At 34.0% G+C, this 17,281-nt stretch overlaps 1 protein-coding gene across 13 annotated transcripts; it reads left to right on the top strand.

Moving 5' to 3' along the window:
• The first annotated feature begins 1,679 nt into the window (after positions 1-1,679).
• Positions 1,680-16,840, top strand: LOC100816217 (protein ALWAYS EARLY 2). Of its 13 annotated transcripts, none has more exons than XM_014763187.3 (21): positions 1,680-1,911; positions 2,099-2,140; positions 2,878-3,002; positions 3,668-3,763; positions 3,921-3,983; positions 4,456-4,533; positions 4,964-5,126; positions 6,736-6,995; positions 7,183-7,558; positions 7,711-7,788; positions 8,196-8,455; positions 10,245-10,295; positions 12,068-12,349; positions 12,481-12,659; positions 12,779-13,061; positions 13,550-13,708; positions 14,668-14,799; positions 14,970-15,110; positions 15,199-15,411; positions 15,595-15,888; positions 16,356-16,840. In XM_014763187.3, exons 1-21 carry the CDS (start codon positions 1,695-1,697, stop codon positions 16,518-16,520), a joined length of 3,657 nt encoding a protein of 1,218 aa, XP_014618673.1. In that variant the 5' UTR covers positions 1,680-1,694; the 3' UTR covers positions 16,521-16,840. The 13 variants fall into 13 exon arrangements, with proteins under 13 accessions (XP_014618673.1, XP_006589139.1, XP_006589138.1 ...); XM_006589076.4 differs by having other exon boundaries at positions 3,665-3,763; positions 14,970-15,077; XM_006589075.4 differs by having other exon boundaries at positions 3,665-3,763.
• Positions 16,841-17,281: the final 441 nt, after the last annotated feature.

The following is a 17,281-nucleotide window of genomic DNA, read 5'->3' as shown; positions in this document are numbered from 1 at the left end:
TTGAGATTCTTGGCCTATCTTCTATAGAGGAGCGGAATTTTTTGTTCGGAATCTTTCTCCTTAAGTAGATAAAGCTAATGGGTAACTGTAATTAGATAAGGTCAATAGATAATTGTAGTTTTCCATTTCAAGATGGAGTCTCCTTACAAGGAAAAAAGGCCCTAGAATAGAAATTATTGAGGATTTTGTTCTCAAATTAATAAAGGGAAATAAAATCTTTTCAATTAATCAAGTATTAACTATGTTGAGCCTTAAACCAAATTCAACTATGTTGAGCTTTGAGCTCAAGACGATGTTTGATAAATTTAGCCTATAAATCGGTTGGAAATTAAGCTAGCTAAAATAGCTTACAAGTTATTAGAGTGATTTATCAAACACACTCATGAAATCAATTGACATATTTTTTTTTAAATTAAACTACTACAACTTCTGTCCATATATAAGACTATTTTAATTAATTTATATTTTTTAAAAGTTGGTTAATTTAATTAGTAGCATTAAATTTATTGAATTTGTATTATTTTTTTAAAATTATCCTTAAAATTGTAAGAATTCATTATCATCTTTCTCTTTTCAATAAATTACATTCTACATAATCAATTAATGAATCTTGTTCATCAATCCTCATAAAAGAGAATGCATTTATTTTTTAATTCATAACATTTATTGTAAAGTAATTAAGAATATTTTAAGAAAAAATAATTAATAAAAAAATAACTTGAAAACAATCTTATAAAAAGAGAACAACAAAATTGGAAAAAAAAAGTTTTATAGTAGTTAAGGACAGAGACAATAGCTTACAAGATTATTGAGAATTCAAAGACTAGTTTGTTTGTTTGTTTGTTTTTTTTTTTTTATATATAAACTCAAAGACCAGTTAAACATTTTTTTTAAAATATATAAGTTTCTATAAATATTAAGAGTTTTGTCAACTAGTATTTTTAATCCATGAATTAATAATTTCATTTGGAGAAATGCTAAGAATCCTTTATATAACATGCTATTTTGACAGGCACATTTTTATTGGTTAAATTTTATTAGAAATGATAAGTGTTTTTGGTCTCATATTACATTTAATTATTTTCTATCCTGATTTTATAATTTTTAATAAATTATAATTAATTAAAAAAATGTGTTTAAAGTAGAGTATTCCTAGTGCTTTTTTTTTAACTAATGGTGTTTATGGTCCCATTTTTTCTTTTCAAAATTTGGTTTTCATTCTTAATTTTTAAAACATTGATTTTAGTTCATATGCTTTTTTGAAATACCTAAATTTCGCTCCTTATACAGCGGAAAATATTAGTTTTAAGAAATAAAATTTGGGTACTTTTAAAAAATATAGGAACAAAAACAATTAATTTTAAAAGTTAAACAAAAATAAAAAATTGGAATTTTTAAGAAATAAAAATATGATTAATTCAAAAAATATTTATGGATTCCTTAATTAAGACAATAATGGATGATAAAATGAAATATCCAGTATCATGATTATAGATTGTAGATAATAATGGATGATAAGTTGATATATAATTTTTTACACTAACCATAAATTAAAAAACTCAATTCAAATTTACGGAAAGTGACAGGGAAACATGTGCAAGATTCTCTTCGAAATTTCAAATATAATCGGATACAACGAAAAATTTGGATCCTCAATGCGGCGCAGCACGTGAACGGTCGATGGGAGGTGGCCGATGACGTGTACGGTAGATGATTGGATAATACAAATCCGTATTCTCCCTCCTCGAACGCGTTCGTGGCACTGCAAAAAATCTCATTTGCCCAGTGCCCTCGTTATATTCAAGTTTCGCGGCAATGAGGTGATTTTCACCTCTCTCCGTGTAAACCGTGCCACTCCTTTTTTCCTCTTCTTCTCGTGCTTCAGTGGAAATCGGCGTAACTCCACGACCGGTGAGTGCTACGGAACCACTTTCACTTTCGGATCTGTAATCTAGGGTTTGAATTCGAAGAGGAAAACAATAATTTGTTTCATCTTTTTTGTTAATTTGAACGAATTTGTCCTTTTCTGCTTCAATCTCCGTCGTTTTCCTTAATAATGTTCTTGTTTTCATTGTTGTTTCTTTTTCCGGAAGACAAGCTGGTTGGTGCCGGTTGGCTGATTCTGAGAATTGTTTCTATGGTAAATCTTGAATCGGTGTTCCGTTTTTTCTTTTTTTAAAAATAATTTTGAGGTGATGAGGGTGAAGGGTTTAAGTTTTATCTGGATGATTTGAATGTTGTGTTTTGTGAAGCACGTAGTCAATTGCTGAATTCGATGTGATTGTGCGAAGTTCAGCTTGGAAAATGTGATCTTTGTTGCTAATTAGTTATGTTTAGCTTGCAGCGATTTCAATTTTCTGTTTATCCTGTTAGTTTGGAAATGTTTCAGGTGCATTGTGAATTTCTCGTTTATTTTGTTAGTTTGCCGGTGATACTGATTTTGAAGATTTAACTGATTCTCTCTGTCTCTCTCTTGGGGGTGGGGTTCAATGACTGTAATTTCCTTATTTGTTTTGGATCGTGTCATCTTAAATAACAAGAGTAGCAATATGAGAAACTATATAAGTATCTGTGTTTTGACATTTTTTTTTTTGAAAATCTGAATGGCAGCTATGAAGCAGTTGAACTTCTGGCCTCTAATTGTTTTCATTCATGAGAAAGGCAGGAAATTGGATGTTAATTATTGGACTTCATTACTTGTGGACGGAAAGTGGAATAATAAAAGGCCAAAAGAACTTGCACTGACCTTAGCTTCCATATTAATTAAATATCCCATAAGAGAAATTTGTGTGTTGTGCTTCTATTATGCATTATTGATTAGTTCATTAGCTGATTTTTGACTGGTCTAACATTGTTGATTGCGGCTTTGCTTTTCGGTTCAAAGACATAAGAGCTCAATGGCACCAACAAGGAAATCTAGAAGTGTAAATAAGCGGATGTCAAGTTCAAATGACAATTCCCCTGAGAAAGATGGAGTTAATTCAAATAAAAGCAAGCAACGGGTATGTCTTGATCTGATGACATTTTTTCCCCAAAACTGGAGCAGGACGCATCAATTAAAATACATTAATACGATGCTCCATCCTACTTGGTATCACATTTTCATAATAGTTTTATAAAGGTTAAAGTGAAAGTTCTTTGGTTTTACCCTAAGTATAATATTGATGTTAATATTTGTACATTTCACTTGTAAAGTTGTAATCTACATTGCATAGGTACCAATACAAGTATCTGGTAAGACATGATACGCAAATATAACAATGTTTTGAAAGTTATGATATGAGCACAGCAATAGTTTGCTATTTTTTCTGATAATTTTGAAGAAAACAAGACTTAAAGATTCAGATTATGCTTTGTGGGAGGTAATCATAGAGCATGGAACTTGAATTTGTATCTTAGATTTTTTGAATAACATGTTTTCTTGGATGGTGTGGGTATTCACGGAACACACACACACAAAATAGGGATATGCCAAAAATACAAATTCAAATGTATCATATAAGTATTGATATCAGATATGGATATATAACCAAATTTCAAGTATTCATGTATCAAACCTAGTGGTTCTTGTCCATCAGTGTATGTGCACTGAGCATCAACAATATTTCATCTATGATTTAGCCTCAAATTTTTTACTCCTGGTTCACTTGTGCCCTTTGCACAGAAGAGAAAGTTGACTGATAAATTGGGATCTCAGTGGAGCAAGGAGGAACTTGAGCGATTTTATGAAGCATATAGGAAGTATGGGAAAGATTGGAAGAAGGTGTGCTTTTGTCATTGTGTTATTTTCTCTCCTTGTCCTGCTTGTTCATTTGGACATTTGAGGACAATTTGGCTTGTTCTTTCCTTTATTGTTATCATAATCATTGTAGTTAGAATTCTTGTTATTGTTCTCCATTCTTATGAATTTGGATTTCCAGGTGGCTGCTGTTGTACGCAATAGATCCACTGAAATGGTTGAAGCTCTTTACAGTATGAATCGGGTAAATCAATACTACTGTAGTCATATGTATTAATTATTATGTCATGTTTCTTATTGTGTACATTCTACCTTTTGTTTAAGAAATTATATGTTATTTGTGTGCATGCTTTTTTAGCATAACTGAGTTGACTGAAAATTTAGATGACATTGATTATGGACTGGTAAATAGATAGATGTTCAATTTTACCTATGGAACCTAAGACTTTTGTTCTTCCTCTTCTTTTTCCCCACCTCCCTCTACCTTTCCAATTCTTGCTATTTTTTTAAATGGAATCTTATTGGATATCAAGCCTTGTCAGTTCAAATTGTAATGGTTATGCCCCCGTAAATCCAAAAATTTCTCCATAAGGCTATTTAGCACATTTAGGCCCTTGCTTATAATTTCTTACTTCAAGCTATCACAAATTGACTTATTAATGTTGTGTAGATCATTTGTTTTAAGTGTCATTGAAACTACAAGTTGTAATTTACAGGCATACCTCTCTCTGCCAGAGGGGACGGCTTCTGTTGTTGGCCTTATAGCGATGATGACGGATCATTACAATGTGATGGTAAGGTCAAAGCTAGTTCGCATTGGTATACTTTTTATTTTCCTATACAAAATTTGCAAACAGCTTTTGGTGTAATAACCTCTTTTAGAATTTTTTTCCCCAGAAAGAAGGGTAAAACTGTTCTATTGGAAACTAAATTAAAAACCTGTTCTGATTATTTGCCATGGTATCCCTTGTTATATTATAATGTAATATTTCTATCTCTTTCCTCAGCAAGTCTGCAACTATCATGGCATACATTGCAATAATGTAGTTCATGCCTACTTTGGATTTGCATTTCTCTTTATATTTATTGAGACAGATTAATATTTGTGAAAGCTGTGTTCTTTCTGTCTGGTTTCACCGTGTTTTTTTTGCCCCATCATGATATGTTATATTGGCTTTGACTATGTATTTATGAGTTGTCATTTTCTGGGCTTGAATTTGACAGGAAGGGAGTGATAGTGAAAGGGAGAGCAATGATGCACCAGGATCTCGAAAACCTGTAAAACGAAAGCGTGAAAAAGTTCAGCTTAGTATCTCTAAAGATCAGTCTCATTCAATTGCTTCTAGTGATGATTGCCTCTCTATATTGAAGAAGAGACGCTTTGATGGTAAAGTACCGATTGTCGTACCACTCCCTCTGTTTTTTCCTCATCCAGAGAGCCATGTTTTGGCATGCCTTTCTACAAATTGCTTTTATTCCCCCTGCATGACATAAGTTGCTGTGGTTTAAATCCTTGCAACTAGAAAGTTGACTAGTAGTTATATAACAAATGGAAACTTGCAAATTTCACCCATATTACACAAGAACTCCGATAAATATTCTTTTGAAAGATTTGTTTTAGGTGTCTGTGCTTTATTTCTGTTCTGATGGAAGGCCAACTGTTAGATATAAATATTCTTATGCAAATTTCAAGGTGTAATGTTTTTCTGACTGTTAGAATTAGTGGTAGAATCCCTAATTATTAGCTGATTAGGCTTAGAATAAGCATAAATTCAGAGCTGTGTGTTGTGTTCTTCGTGGAGGAAATTTGATCGCATGGAGAAGTAAGAAGGCAGAATACAGCTGCTAGATCCAGCACCGAAGCTGAATACCGTGCCATGGCAGTAGTTGCATGCGAACTTACATCGCTTAGGCAACTTCTCCAACAACTACAGTTTGGAGACACTCAGGACACTAAGCTTATTTGTGACAATCAAGCCATTCTCCACATTGCTTCTAATCCGGTCTTCCATGAACGGACTAAACACATAGAGATAGACTATCACTTTGTAAGAGAAAAGGTGTTGTCCGGGGAAATCATGACTGACTTTGCTGGATCTAATGATCAATTGGCTGATATTTTTACTAAGTCTCTTAGAGGACCTCGGGTTGAAACTATATGTAACAAGCTTGGTGCATATGATATATATGCTCCAGCTTGAGGGGGAATGTTAGAATTAGTGGTAGAATCCCTAATTATTAGCTGATTAGGCTTAGAATAAGCAATCACATTTATTTGTACTCATTGTAAATATATTATAAATTCAGAGCTGTGTGATCTTGTTCAGACACATTCAGTAACAATTAAGGGGGTTAATGTAATTTTAAAAGGAATGTTAGTGTAATGTTTTTCAAACAATTAAGGGAATTAGTGTAGGGGTAGAAAAAATAGGGGGTTTGTGCAATCTCACGAAACCTTAAGGGGCAGTAATGTAATTTACTCTAATATTTATTACGCAATATTATAATTCATGTGTCTGCTATCTTCAAGTCTCCCCCCTTCCCCCAATTAGAATAAATCAAATTATCTCCTTCATAAGATTTTGATCCAGCTGATATCAAGTCTTATCTTCAATATAATTTGGTATACGGTGCATTACTTTCTCAATGTGCTCTGGTATTTGAGAATGATCTCCAATCTCCATATATCATCTGCCTTTGTTTGGATTTGCTTTCCTATCTGTGAAAAATCCTTGTTGTTGAAATTTTGAAATTAAATATTAGTAGTGATCAAATTAGACCCTTCTTGAACTGTTCCTCCTTTCCAGTGCATTTCAGTTAGAATAAAATGTTCAGGTACAATATTATCCTATTTCAACTTCATTAAACCCAAATATTGAACTATGAGTAACATGGTTGATTATTCTGAATTGTTAATCTTGCTCATATTCCTTGCATCATAATATGCAAAATAGTCTGCAGTTGATTGCAATATTAATGATTATTTAATTTACCAGGTATCCAGCTCAAGCCTCATGCGGTTGGTAAAAGGACTCCTCGCGTCCCGGTTTATAAGAAAGATGATACAGAAAATTATGTTTCACCTTATAGAAGAAGCCTGAAGTCGACTATTGATGCTAATGATGATGAAGTTGCACATGTTGTAGCTTTGGCATTAACTGAGGCTGCACAAAGGGGAGGCTCTCCCCAAGTTTCTCAAACACCATCTAGAAGAGTAGAGCAAAAATCCTCTCCCATTCAGAGCTGGGAAAGAAAGGTATAAACTGTTCACTGGATTCTGACATTATCTTGCACTTGTTGGTTATATTATTACTTCAAGATATGTATTCTGAATATGTAATAATGTTCAAATAGAATCTAATGGAAATCATTGTGAATGATATACTTGTGTTTTGATACATTGCATTTTAAAAAGTGTAATTATTTTACAATTTGTCAACTAGCACCAAATGTCAAAGACAGCTCGTGCAAAGTTTCCTGATGTTTCTGTGGATAAAGAGGTTTTAGAAGGTAGTATAGAAAGCAGGGGAGCTGAAAATGAAGAATATGCAAAAGATAATAGTTCATTGATGGATACAGAAGGAATAGACACTGCTGAAGTTTTTCAGAAAGAGGGACAATTTTATAGAAAGAGAGAGAGAGTGAAAAATGTGGGAAATCATCAACTTGATGATGGTGGGGAAGCATGTAGCGGCACTGAAGAAGGACTTAGTTTTAATTCACTAAAGGAAAAGGTTGATATTGAGGTTACTAATGAAAAACTTGAAAAATTCTCTCCAAAAAGTCACAGGAAAAGAAACAAGAAACTCTTCTTTGGAGGTAATTGTTACTACACATATATATATGAAAATTGTTTGTGCAACTTTTAGTTCCTTTTCTTCCTTAGCTTTGGGTCAGGTGAGGTTGGACTTCTGTAAAATTAACTTTTTTCTTTTCTTCATCTCTGAAAATTTAATTACTTTATCCAACAGATGAAACCCCTGCCTTGAATGCGTTGCAAACTTTGGCTGATCTGTCTCTAATGATGCCAATATCTACTATGGAATCTGGTAAGAATAATTTGATAAATATAATAGTATACTTGTAAGAGACTTTTGCATGTGCATGTGTGCTCACAGTAACACCGACTATAGGCAAACTGGAAAAAATTTCATTTTTTAGTTTTTTAACATTCAACCGCACTACATAGTTGAGATTGATTTGCCTCATTTTGGCCAATCTTCGTTGAACATTGTTAATTGCAATTTTAAGTTTTAACTCTTTATTTCATATTATTTGAGCTGCATTTTCACTTTTTCAACTCAAATGCTCAGACTGGAGTCTACTTTTTGTCGCTGCTGTCATTCATGTTTGTTGCTGTAGTCATTATTGAGATTTTGCAAATTTTTCTTCTCTTTATCAGACAAATCTAAGGTCTTCTAATTAATTTCTCAATGTTTCCCCCTTACCCATCTAGAATCATCTATCCAGTTGAAGGGCGAAAGAATGGTTGCTGATAAGAATAATAGGTCTGCTTTACCCGAAGCAACATCAACAAGCCATAAGAGACATAAACTTAAATACAGTGTGGTACCTAAAATTGAGGTTTTGACCTCCAAAGAGTCTAAGACTGGAAAGGAACCGACAAAGGATACTAATGCTCTCTCTGAATCGAAAGAAAAACTTCCATTTGCTGATACAGCATGGAAAAGAAAGCGGAAGTCTATGGGTTCAAAGGTAAATACATTCCTGTATGCTTTATTTAACAGATTTTGGCATTTTGCATCGAGTCTGTTTTGGTTTTGCTTAATTTTTTTCTCCAAAACAGTTTTCTACTCAAGAAAGCATTTTCTCTTGCAATGACTTGGATTAAAAAAAAGCTGTTGCACGATTTTTAATAAACTGTGACAGCTTTTTGAATAAGATTAATTTTGAGCCTTAAAATTAATAGTGGTGTGATAGTACAAAGCAAAAAAAAAAAGAAAAAGAAAAAGAACAGCCAGAAGTTTGACTGAATTTTTTGTGGTTGTTGGATGTAATCATGGAATAGTGGTGGGGATCTCTCCCCCTTCTAGGTGTCAACAAGCATGCTAGACCATTCTTGCAAAAAAATTCTAGTGCTCTAGCATTTTGTCAAAAATCATTGCTGAAAGTGATTGTTTAAAATTATTTCAAAAGTTTTGGAAATAATTGCCATTTTATCCTCGATCACATTTTTTCAATCATTCCATATCTCATCTGATAATTTACTTCATAAAGCCAATTCTATTTACATAATCTTGTTGAACTTTTGGTTTTTAGAAGTACTTGGAGAGAATAAAGAGAAAAAAGGCTTTGAATAATACTACTTCCATCCCTATATATAAGACCCTTTTAACTAATTCATAGGAATCAAGAAAGTTAGTTAATTTAGTTAGTGACATTAAATTTGTTAATAATTTGTATTAATTTTTCAGAATTACCCTTATGATTATTGAGACTCATCACATCACTCTTTCTTTCTAATTAATTAATGTGTGGAAAGAGAATATTGGTCATGAAGTTTATCTTATATTATTAATTTGTAACATCTTCCACAATCCTTACAAGAGAGAGAAAGAATCCCTGTTATTAATATGCAAACCTTTTTAAAATGTCATGATGTGATGAGAGATATTAGCTGAGTGGGCGATGTCTCTTACATGGCCAATCATGTGTCTCATACATGACTGATAGCAGCTTGTGACACTTTAGAGTCTGATTGGAAAATGGCTCTGAATCTGTTGGTGATGTTACTGCATTGGAAAATGACTCTCGAACCCAAGTGAATCACTAGAAAATGCCATTAGTGGTGCTACTGCATTGCTGGGAATGAGATGTTAAATTACCATATTTTAATTAGTAGATCCCATCCCTGTCTTCAGCTTGATTACTAAGAACTGAGAAGCTATGAAGCACGGAATTTCATATGGACACAACTTCATGGCTAGATAGCAAAATTTAGTGTCAAGGTGTTTTCTTGAAGTGCGTCATATTGTCATAAGTTTATCTTGTTAGAAATGGTTTCCTTTTTAGATGTAGGTGCTTCATAGCTAATAGGACAATTCTAGATAATTGTGAGTCGTGAGTTTTTAACAGCTATCAGGGCATTCGAGAATGTTGGGTTGTGTTAAATTTGTCCTTTTCATTCTATTCTTTTAAATGTTTTATCTTTAGTAATAGAAGTGTAGCCTTATAAGTATCAGATACTAATTAGAAAAGTCATTTGGTTTTGAAGCTTATTATATTTAGGGGTGGGCAAAATACATGAACTGAATTGAATTGCTATAGAACTGAACTGAATTGTAAAAGTGGTTCGGTGAACTGAACTGAACTTGTAATCGTTCGGCTAAACTGAACAATGTATTCTTTTCCCAGCACTTTCTCAATTTTTATTCCGACCCAATAAATTCTGTTCTGTTCATCTCTGTTGTCCTGTTTTGAATTTGTCAATTCAATGATATTTGCAACAACTCAATTAGTGATGAGAAGGTTTGTTTGGCTGTAGGTTGCAAGTGCAAAGCTTGATTCATATCCAAGTGGTCCCTTGAAAGATGAGGTATGCAAGTCTTTTTTAGTTTTTTGTTATCCCTGGAATGTGTGTTAATCTCTGCAGAATTGAAGCAAGTTTTATTGTTATCGGCATTTTATTCTTCCCTTTAGAATACATGGGATTCTGTTCATGTGATAGAAGAGTAGCGTGAATAGTATAGATAACCTTGTCAGTTCAAAAAAATAGTTCCAGGAATTATGCATTCTATCTGTGTATGATTTGTAAATGTTTTAAACTGTAGTTTGATGTATTTTTGGTCTGTTTTAACTTTGCATCAAAATATGGTTGTGTTAACTGGATCAAAACACCCTGAATTGGGGTAAATTCGCAGTATTATTCTTCAATTAATTTCGGTACCAATATATTGATGGCAGTACCAGAACTACAGTATTACATAAATGAAAGGTAACACAGGGTCAAACACCCTTCACTCTCCCTTACTTTCTACTCTTGCCTTTATTTCTTCTCCCAAACTCCTTATAGCTATACAGGTCAATTTCCTCTCCCGATTCCCCTTTGTTGCCTTGCATAAATCACTCAATTCTCCTGATTCCTTTTATGGGCATAATTGCAGATAGAGCCCGGAAAGAGTATATAAGTGGGGTGAGGGGGGCAATAGTCACCTTACAAGCCGGTTTTGTACGGATTAGTTAGGCTTAAACCCACATTCTAAGATGGTATTAAAGCCTATTCTAGATCCTGCCACCTACCATACTATTCACTCACTTGTTAGGAAGTCCCACATCGCCTACCTCAGTTCTTAGGGTGCAACTTATATATTGGTTGGACAACTTCACTTAATGCCAATTGGTTTTAAGTTGAAATCTAACATGGTATCAAAGCCTATAGTCCATCTTAGTTCTTGCCTATTCTAGTAGGCTCACCTATATTGGCAGGCATTTGTGGAGGGGAGGTGTTAGGAAGTCCCACATCGCCTGCCTCAGTTCTTGGGGTGTAGCTTATATATCTGTTGGACAACTTCACTTAGTGCCAATTGGTTTTAAGTTGAAATCTAACATCACCTACCATATTATCCTTGAAAAACCTAAGTTCCACATCGGCTAGAGATAGAGCCTGAAAGTGTCACCTAAGTTGTCACAATGTCACTTGATACAATGAAAATTCACCTCAAATTTTGTTGTTCTTATGCTACAAAGTGGCATTGTATTTAATTTTGAGCATGGCTGGAAGCGTGATCCAACTTGGCAAGTTTGCGATGTGACTTGGCTAGAAATTTTCCAGGAGATTATGTAGTGGAAGCAGAGGGAAACTGCTGATATTACCAGGGGCACATCTACCACCTGCATATCATAAAATCAGTAGCTAGTTCATAAGATGTTGAAAATCTCAGTGACAGGGTGTTTGGGTGCATTTGGATTGAGGTTTAATTGTTAAATGGCTATCATTGACCAGAGTCTTCTCTGTTTGGCCTGTTGATATAGGACTATGGTTTGCTGTAGGTTAAACCACACTGAGTTTGGTGTTCATTTCTCTTATCCCCATCGTTGCTCAATTTAGTGTATGCCATATGAACTGATTGTTCCCATAATTCATTGATGGATAGCCGCATTAAGTTTGGTATCATTAGTCATGCTCACCATGGATATATTGATAGATAGGCACAAATTGCTATCATAAGAAACTCATGGATGTGTAATAGAACATGCACATGAAATTGCTTTCATGTGAAGCTACACATCAATCCTTTTTTTTTTTTTTTACATTATATAATAATGTGTCCAATTATTGTACTCATCAAAGTTGTCCATTCCCTGTAGGCCTTAGATGATGGTAACAAACCGGTGGTTAAAGGAAAACACACGGATCAGGCTTTTACCCTACCAAAGCAATTGAAGACAGTTAAGTCGTCAGAGAGTTCCTTGTGTAGTGATCAGAAAGATTTAACAGTATCAACGGCAGAAATTCCACTTTTGAATGAAGTTAGTTTACCAACTAAACAAAGAAAACGAAAGATGATTTTACAGAGAACTTCCTTGCCTAAGGAAAAGTCTTCTGATTACATATTGAAAAGTCAATCTAACAAGTACTCCACCCTAAAGGTACAAGCTTTTTCTTAATTTAAATTGATTTTGTGCTTTTGAAGCTTTGAGGGGCTTCGAGCTTTTGGTTTACAACTTATGAAAAAAAAGATTTTTGTTTAAAAAATAATAACTTCCTTTATAACTTGCAGGAAAAGCTTTCTAGTTGCTTGTCATCTAATATGGTTCGCAGATGGTTTGTTTTTGAATGGTTTTATAGTGCAATTGATTATCCATGGTTTGCCAAAAGGGAATTCATGGAGTACTTAAATCATGTTGGACTAGGGAATATCCCAAGGTTAACTCGTGTCGAGTGGAGTGTCATAAAAAGGTATGAAATTCAGTTGTGGTTATTATGATTTTCTTGCGTTGTGCTAAACCTTGAGAACAGTAAATTATGTAATCATCAAGGATGTATTTGAAATTGTCATGTTGTACTTGTTTTTGCAGTTCCCTTGGCAAACCCCGCAGGTTTTCTGAACACTTTCTATGTGAAGAAAGGCAAAAACTTGAACAGTATCGGGAATCAGTGAGGAAACATTACACTGAACTGCGGACTGGTATTAGGGATGGACTTCCAACAGATTTAGCCAAACCATTATATGTTGGACAACATGTAATTGCTCTTCATCCAAAAACAAGAGAGATTCATGATGGTAGTGTGCTTACCGTTGACTATGACAAGTGCAGGATTCAGTTTGACCGTCCTGAATTAGGTGTTGAATTTGTAATGGTAATATGATTTCTTATTATCCTGCTGATTTTAAATGTTAGTCATTCTTCAATAGGTAGTTTCAATCAGTATGTTTGTCACATTTGTTTCAGTTTAATTTTGGAATAAAAAATGTTTTTTCTTTTTTCTAAAAGCTTTCTCTGGAAGATCCCAGACAAGGTAATTATTTCCTTAAAATAAATTGAACCAAGTGTGCATGCCACACGCTGAAATGTTATAATTATATTAAACAATAAAAAGAGCTACCTTGTGCTGTACAGCTCCTTCTATGCAGTTTGTCTAGGGTACGGTTGGATCCACTGTGTCTATAGAAGGCAGCCTTGCATTTGCAAGAGGGTGATTTCTAGACTTGAATCTATGACATGCTGTAAATAAACAGTCAAAGGCTTAATATTTTTTTCCAGTTGAATATATTGGCTTGATATTTTTGAAGTCTGAAAATGATTTTCACAATTTCTTGTTTGTAATGATCGAAATTTTTGGTTCAGGACATTGATTGCATGCCTTTGAATTCATCAGATAATATGCCAGAAGCTCTGAGGAGGCATATTGGTTCCCCAATATCCTCTTTCATGAATAAAGAGCCACAAATTAGTGGAAATTCAAATTTTGGGGGGTGCGAAATGAATCATTCCTCACCCGTGAAGGTACATACCCCAAGTGATTTAGTAATGCATGGAAAAAGTTAGATTGCTAACAAGTATCAATATACTAATATTATGCCTTAATTTGGTGCTTACATTTTTATTTTATACATTCCATCTCTACATGACATTATAATTTAGATTTAATTTGATTCTACTATCTGTCATGTATTGTCACTTCATTAAAGAAGTTTGACTATAGTAATAGCAACTTGCCTACTTGAAAAGTTAAATTAATGATGTGTTAACACATGATTTGATTAGTGTAAAATGTGAAAAATATTTAAATCAATAGTTGATCAAAATTAAACTCTTAATACCAACAACAATTGGCACAAGTGGTAGCGGCTTGTGCCTCTTAATTAAGTGGTCTAGGATTCGAATCATGATCGGTTCTTAGGTTTGGATTAAACCGTGTTGAGAGGGAAATACTCATCTTCTATGCACTCATGGTCCCCGACAAAGATTAATCACTACTCCTGGCGGGGGCTACTTCATCCCAATACCATGGTCAGCATAAAAAAAAATTCAACTCCTAATTTTTTCATTGGAAGTTAAATATTTTTCTGTCCTTTTTTCCTGACATAAAATAAGCTTGAACAGTTATCTGTCGAGCTTCATAATTAGTACTTTTAATGATTGACATAGGTTTTCTTTCTGTCTTTTGACTAGTGGACAAACATTCACATATATTACCACTGTTTTGCACTGCTATGGTTAGCTGGATGAATTTAACTACCCAGTTTTCTCAACCTAGGAAAATTAGCTGAAGGAATTCACGTTAAAGCTGTCATAGTGGTTTTCTGAATTTTACATCCCTTTTGCATGGATTAGTAATTCAGATTTCTACTACCACTAGTGAAACGCTGATGCTAGAAACTTTGAATTATTATTTGTTCTAAAAGTTTTTATCTCAATTGTTAAAATCTTCTTACATTGGTGTTAATTATGTCGATGCCCAGGCAAAGGTTGCTACCGTTGATAATCTCTGTGCACAAGCAGGTTGTGCTCAACCATGTAAAGTAACACACCATCAAGCTAAGGAAGCTGACATACAGGCAGTTTCTGAACTAAAGCATGCTCTAGATAAAAAGGTTTATAGTTTTTCACGTGCACAATTTAATACTTTTGTGCAGTTCTTTTTGGAAACTGTTTAACTTCTGTTTTCATGTATGCTTGTGCTTTACTTATTTTCTAAATACTAATTGCATTATTTACCTTGCTGTGGGTGGTCTTGCACCTACTTTTTGGGCTGCTCTTACAGGAGACATTGTTGATGGAGCTTCGAAGTGCAAATAGCGACATATTGGAAAACAAAAATGGCATAGACTGCTTAAAAGATTCTGAGGTTTTCAAGAAGCATTATGCGACGGTACTGTTACAGCTAAAGGAAGCCAGTGGACAGGCATGTGGCTTCCAATGGATTATTTATTTATTTCATTACAACATTCTATGTTAATCTTGAACAAAATATGATCGGTTGTAATTTTCAGGTTTCTGATGCTATGCTACAACTGAGGCAACGCAATACTTACAGAGGAAACTCTCTGCCATCCTGGATGAAGCCACAAGCAAGTTTCAATGTTCATGATGATCTTCCCAGTATGTTGGATAGTTCTCTGACACAAGAGTTAGGGTCAACTGTTGTTCAAGTTATTAAAGGATCCAGGCTAAGGGCACATGCAATGGTAGATGCTGCATTTCAGGTATGGATGGTCTATTGATCATCTTCTGACCCCACCTCTCCCTCCCCTGCTTTTGCAGTTACATAAAGTGGTTTTTTGTACTTGTTTTCTCTCCACTGTTCTTGATCCAGCACTGTATTATCTTAAAATATCTCAAGCTCTAACCTTTGAGAACTTTTGGCACTTTTTGATGCTATAATTCAGGCATTGTCTTTGGCAAAGGAAGGTGAAGATGCTTTCATAAAGATTGGGCAAGCATTGGATTCTATAAATCATCAGCAGTTAGCCTCCCAGTCTAGGTTACCCGTGATCAGGTCTCAAGAGCAAGTGAACGCGAATGGCAGTTTTTATCATCTTAATCATTCAACTAGCGGTGTATCAGAACCTATACTTAATGATCCATCGCTTCCAAAACCACATAATTGTTCTGACAAATTTGATACTGAACTTCCATCAGATCTTATCACTTCGTGTGTTGCTACATTAATCATGATTCAGGTAATTTCCCCTGGGTGATTGTAAACATAATGAGTTCCTTTTATGCTCTTTTAAGTTCTAGCAACAAGTTCTGAATTGCAAATCTAGGTTTTTTTTGTCTGCATCTTGCCTTTCAACTAACTAATAGATGTTTATAATCACGTTTTAGTTCCCCTCCGCCATCTTGAGAATGCAGCCTACATTGGTTTCCATTTGTTGGAAACTACTAAATAATAAATCCGTTTCACTGTCCTGTAGCCTAAATTCGTTGTGACTAAGTGAATAAAATTAGAATTTCTTGGTTTTTTTCTCCTAATAAATTGAGTTCTCAATTCATTATTCTGATTATTTTGCATGTACTTATTGATTTGGCCCAAGTGTGTTTTTCACTATAAAGCATGTCAGAAATATCCTCTCCTTTTTTTTTTTTCTTTAAGTTTATTGAACAAATCTTGCTAACCAAAAATTAATGTTCTTTTAACTTCCAGACTTGTACTGAACGGCAATACCCTCCAGCTGATGTGGCTCAGATATTAGATTCTGCCGTTACCAGTCTGCATCCATGCTGTTCTCAAAACCTTCCTATTTATAGAGAAATTCAAATGTGCATGGGAAGAATCAAAACGCAGATGTTAGCTCTCATCCCTACTTGACTTACATCTTTTCTTCTGCAGATCTCTCTCTAATGTAGCTGCTGCTGTACATATGATGCTGAAGCTGAACTATTAGTTCAGAACTTCAGATCACATACGGGCTCGTCGCCTACCTTGTAATGTCTTTATTGAGAGGTACAATAATTTATTTCTTTTACTCCACACCGATAGGGTCAAACGGTGGTATTAGAAATCATGTAATTCACTACCGTGTCTTTTTTTATCTTTGGTGTCAAATGGTGGTACTTAATAAAAATGATTATTTAATATTTTGATGATTCAAAAATTAATAAAAAGCACTAAAGGTTATTTTTTGTTTCTTATCTGTCTTTGAGAGAGAGATGACAAAGCTTGGGTTGTAGATAATTGGGTATTCTAAGCACGTTGACAGTATATTTTTTTACTGTGTGAAAAAAGTTATTATAAAATCTATTTCTTTGTAGTGGAGAAATAATAAACCTTTGGTTGTCAATTAAGGATATACTTGGGGAGTTGGGTTGGTATATATAAAGATATAGATGAAATACAATTTTCATTCAGCTTCATCAATTGTTGGATTGTAACCAAACATGTCCTTAGTTGATTAAAATGCATCAATTGAAATTTTTATTAAAAATCAAAATGTGACTGGAAGCTTTTGCACACATTAGTGCCTTGATGTTTTATGAATCAAATTTCAAATATTTAATAGATTATCTTGCTATTTAACAACCTTTTGAATATCAATACCTGTCAAATATTTAACTTTTTTTTTTCTTAAT

Source organism: Glycine max, chromosome 10 (genome assembly GCF_000004515.6).
Source record: "Glycine max cultivar Williams 82 chromosome 10, Glycine_max_v4.0, whole genome shotgun sequence".
In the NCBI taxonomy this organism is placed as follows: domain Eukaryota; kingdom Viridiplantae; phylum Streptophyta; class Magnoliopsida; order Fabales; family Fabaceae; genus Glycine; species Glycine max.
This window is presented reverse-complemented; position numbering and strand designations above follow the sequence as displayed.

Coding starts and splice junctions, on each gene's coding strand:
- LOC100816217 (XM_006589075.4), top strand. CDS start 1,695: ATGACGTGTACGGTAGATGATTGGATAATACAAATCCGTATTCTCCCT. Junction 1,912..2,098: donor TCGGCGTAACTCCACGACCG/GTGAGTGCTACG, acceptor CCGGAAGACAAG/CTGGTTGGTGCCGGTTGGCT. Junction 13,062..13,549: donor TAGGTGTTGAATTTGTAATG/GTAATATGATTT, acceptor TTTTTGGTTCAG/GACATTGATTGCATGCCTTT.